The sequence below is a fragment of the Sinocyclocheilus grahami genome, unplaced genomic scaffold (genome assembly GCF_001515645.1).
Source record: "Sinocyclocheilus grahami isolate Dianchi unplaced genomic scaffold, SAMN03320097.WGS_v1.1 scaffold1445.1, whole genome shotgun sequence".
Lineage (NCBI taxonomy): Eukaryota > Metazoa > Chordata > Actinopteri > Cypriniformes > Cyprinidae > Sinocyclocheilus > Sinocyclocheilus grahami.
Window position 1 is genome coordinate 1 of NW_015506624.1, and position 2,429 is coordinate 2,429.

Here is a 2,429-nt window from a genome sequence, read left to right on the forward strand (position 1 = left end):
GTGAGGTGTTGAGCAACAGGTGAAATTAAACCATCAAACTGACAGCAAGGCAATTATAACAGGATTTTCAGCTTGACACAGCCTCTTCCTCCTCGCCCAGATATTAATATTATTTCTCTTTCTCATAGATTTATTTAACGGCAACAGAGAACTTGCACAATTGGTGGCTGACTAAATACTTTTTTTCCCCACTGTATAATGACTTCTTGTACCTTTACTTGATTACATTTCTGAAGACAAAATAGTACTTTTTACAGTTTTATGGTAACTTGTAAAGTACTCATTACATTTTTGCATTTAATTTTTCTTCTGCAAATGCATTTGCAGTTTCAGCTTCAGTTATAACTTTCATCATGGACATTTCTGGCTTCAAAAGTAGCCATCAAATCTGAGAAGGAATACTTGGACGGCAAAGTTGCTTTTTCCCCCAAAAAGTTTCTTGATTATTTTTGTCCGAATCAAATTAACATTATATGTTAAATTAATCATAAATCAAGTTTAGTGATGGGGTCTTAGAAGGAATTGGATAAATGGCATTATAATGATTTATTGATATGACATGATTTGCTCATTAATTAATTAATCGTAAATAATTACATACCAATATTTGCTGAGAAAAAAAAATCAATGCCCTAAAAACAATTTAAGGACTAATTATTGTTACAGACAGGGGCACTAAATAGACAACACAAAAACTGGCTTTTTCAAGAAGTCAGTATTGTATGTTTTAATTGTCACAATTTTCTATTTACATATTTTATTTAGGTATATGTTTTACTTATAAGAGCATTGGTTTAACAATATTTTACCTTAAAAGTAAACATAATGCCTTGTTAAAAATAATACACAGGTGCAGCATATATAAGGTAGCTAATTCATACTTTTATCTTCTAGTTAAAATTAGATGTATTGCCTCTAAAAATGTTATATTAATGATTATAAATTGAAAAGTAACTTAAATGGTAAAGTAACCTGATAAAGTAATTATTATTATTATTATTATTATTATTATTATATACAAACATCAACATGATTACAAATTATAATCACATTTTTTTTCCCCCCTTGGTTTTTATTTTCTGTAATTTAGCATAATTTTTCACACAGACTTGAAACATCTGTGATCACCTGATTATGTTTCAGGTATTATAGTGATTTCATCCATGTACTGTAGCTAATTTCTAATTGGTCTTCCCTATTTAACAATCCTACATATATCAGACAGATTAATAAACAATAAAAAAAAAACAATATTCAGATTATTCAGCAAATTGTTTAATTCTTTATTTTTAAATTGCATCAATCATAAAACAGGTTTTATTTTGTTGCCAAGGATACTAAAATACCTACTTTTTGGTCAAATAAATTATTAGTTAATAAGTTACTTAATCATTTACTTTAAAATACTGACGGTTCAGATTTTACTTCGTGCAGGGCTGCAGGCAGTATATTGCTGAGCTTTAAAGAAAAACTCAACATTGACTAACAGGGCAGGAAATAATTGTTGTTGAGAACACGGAGCAGCTTGTTGTTGTGTGCGCCAAACTCAAACATATTTGGTCCGCTGAAGATATAGTTGAAACCTAAAAATGATCATAAAAAACTGTGTTAGATGGGGTTTTACTTCAGATTTTCTTGTTTGTAAGTCACTTTGGATAAAAGCATCTGCTAAATGAATGAATGTAAATAAAGGTATGCAAAACCCATACCTTTATACTGGAAGGCTGCGGTCACCTTCCCTGTCATTCCAGAGAAAACTTCTTCCACCGGTTTAGGATAACCTTTCTCCAGTTTGCGTTGTTCCTCATTATAACTGTACAAAATAAATTCATGTTACTTGAGGATTCCTGAAAAAGATGACCAGCTCGATCAGATTAAGTGATTTACTGACCTATAAATCTGGTTGTTAACGAAAAACAGGATTTTGTAGCTTGTCTCATCGTAGAGGACTGCGTCGATTTTCTTCACTTTTCTTGGCAAATGGAATATGCTGATACTTTTGGGATATCCCAGTACCATATCATAGCCATAGAGAGCCCAGACCTTCTCACCTGAGGAGGGACAACATTTTCAAATTATATTTCATGTCTCATATGACATAACCATCTCAACATTCTTTACTGGCATCAATGGTTCCCTGAAGAACCTTTCAGTCAACAGTTCTTAAAAGAACAATTTTTTCCTTGATGTGAAGAACACTTTGATAATCTAAGTAACTCTTTTCCACTGTTAAGAGCCTTTTGTGCCTTGGAAAGGTTTCATGAATGAAACCATCAATGTCAATAAAGAACCTTTATTTTTAAAAGGGTGAAATATCTTTCCATTGGACAAAAGGTTCTTTATAGTGGAAAAGGGTTCTTTAGATTATTAAAATGTTCTTTACACTTAGAAAAAAAATGGTTCTTTAAAGAACTGTTCACTGAAAGGTT

At 31.2% G+C, this 2,429-nt stretch overlaps 1 protein-coding gene across 1 annotated transcript in view; it reads right to left on the reverse strand.

Moving 5' to 3' along the window:
* Window positions 1–1,458: 1,458 nt before the first annotated feature.
* LOC107570350 (collagenase 3-like) overlaps window positions 1,459–2,429 on the reverse strand; it is a 3,862-nt gene continuing 2,891 nt past the window's right edge. Inside the window, exons 8-10 of the mRNA XM_016256574.1 lie at window positions 1,892–2,051; window positions 1,710–1,813; window positions 1,459–1,583 (exon numbers count right to left, since the gene is read on the reverse strand). Coding sequence (XP_016112060.1) covers window positions 1,483–1,583; window positions 1,710–1,813; window positions 1,892–2,051 — 365 coding nt within the window. The 3' untranslated portion in view covers window positions 1,459–1,482. The remainder of the gene's footprint in view (window positions 1,584–1,709; window positions 1,814–1,891; window positions 2,052–2,429) is intronic.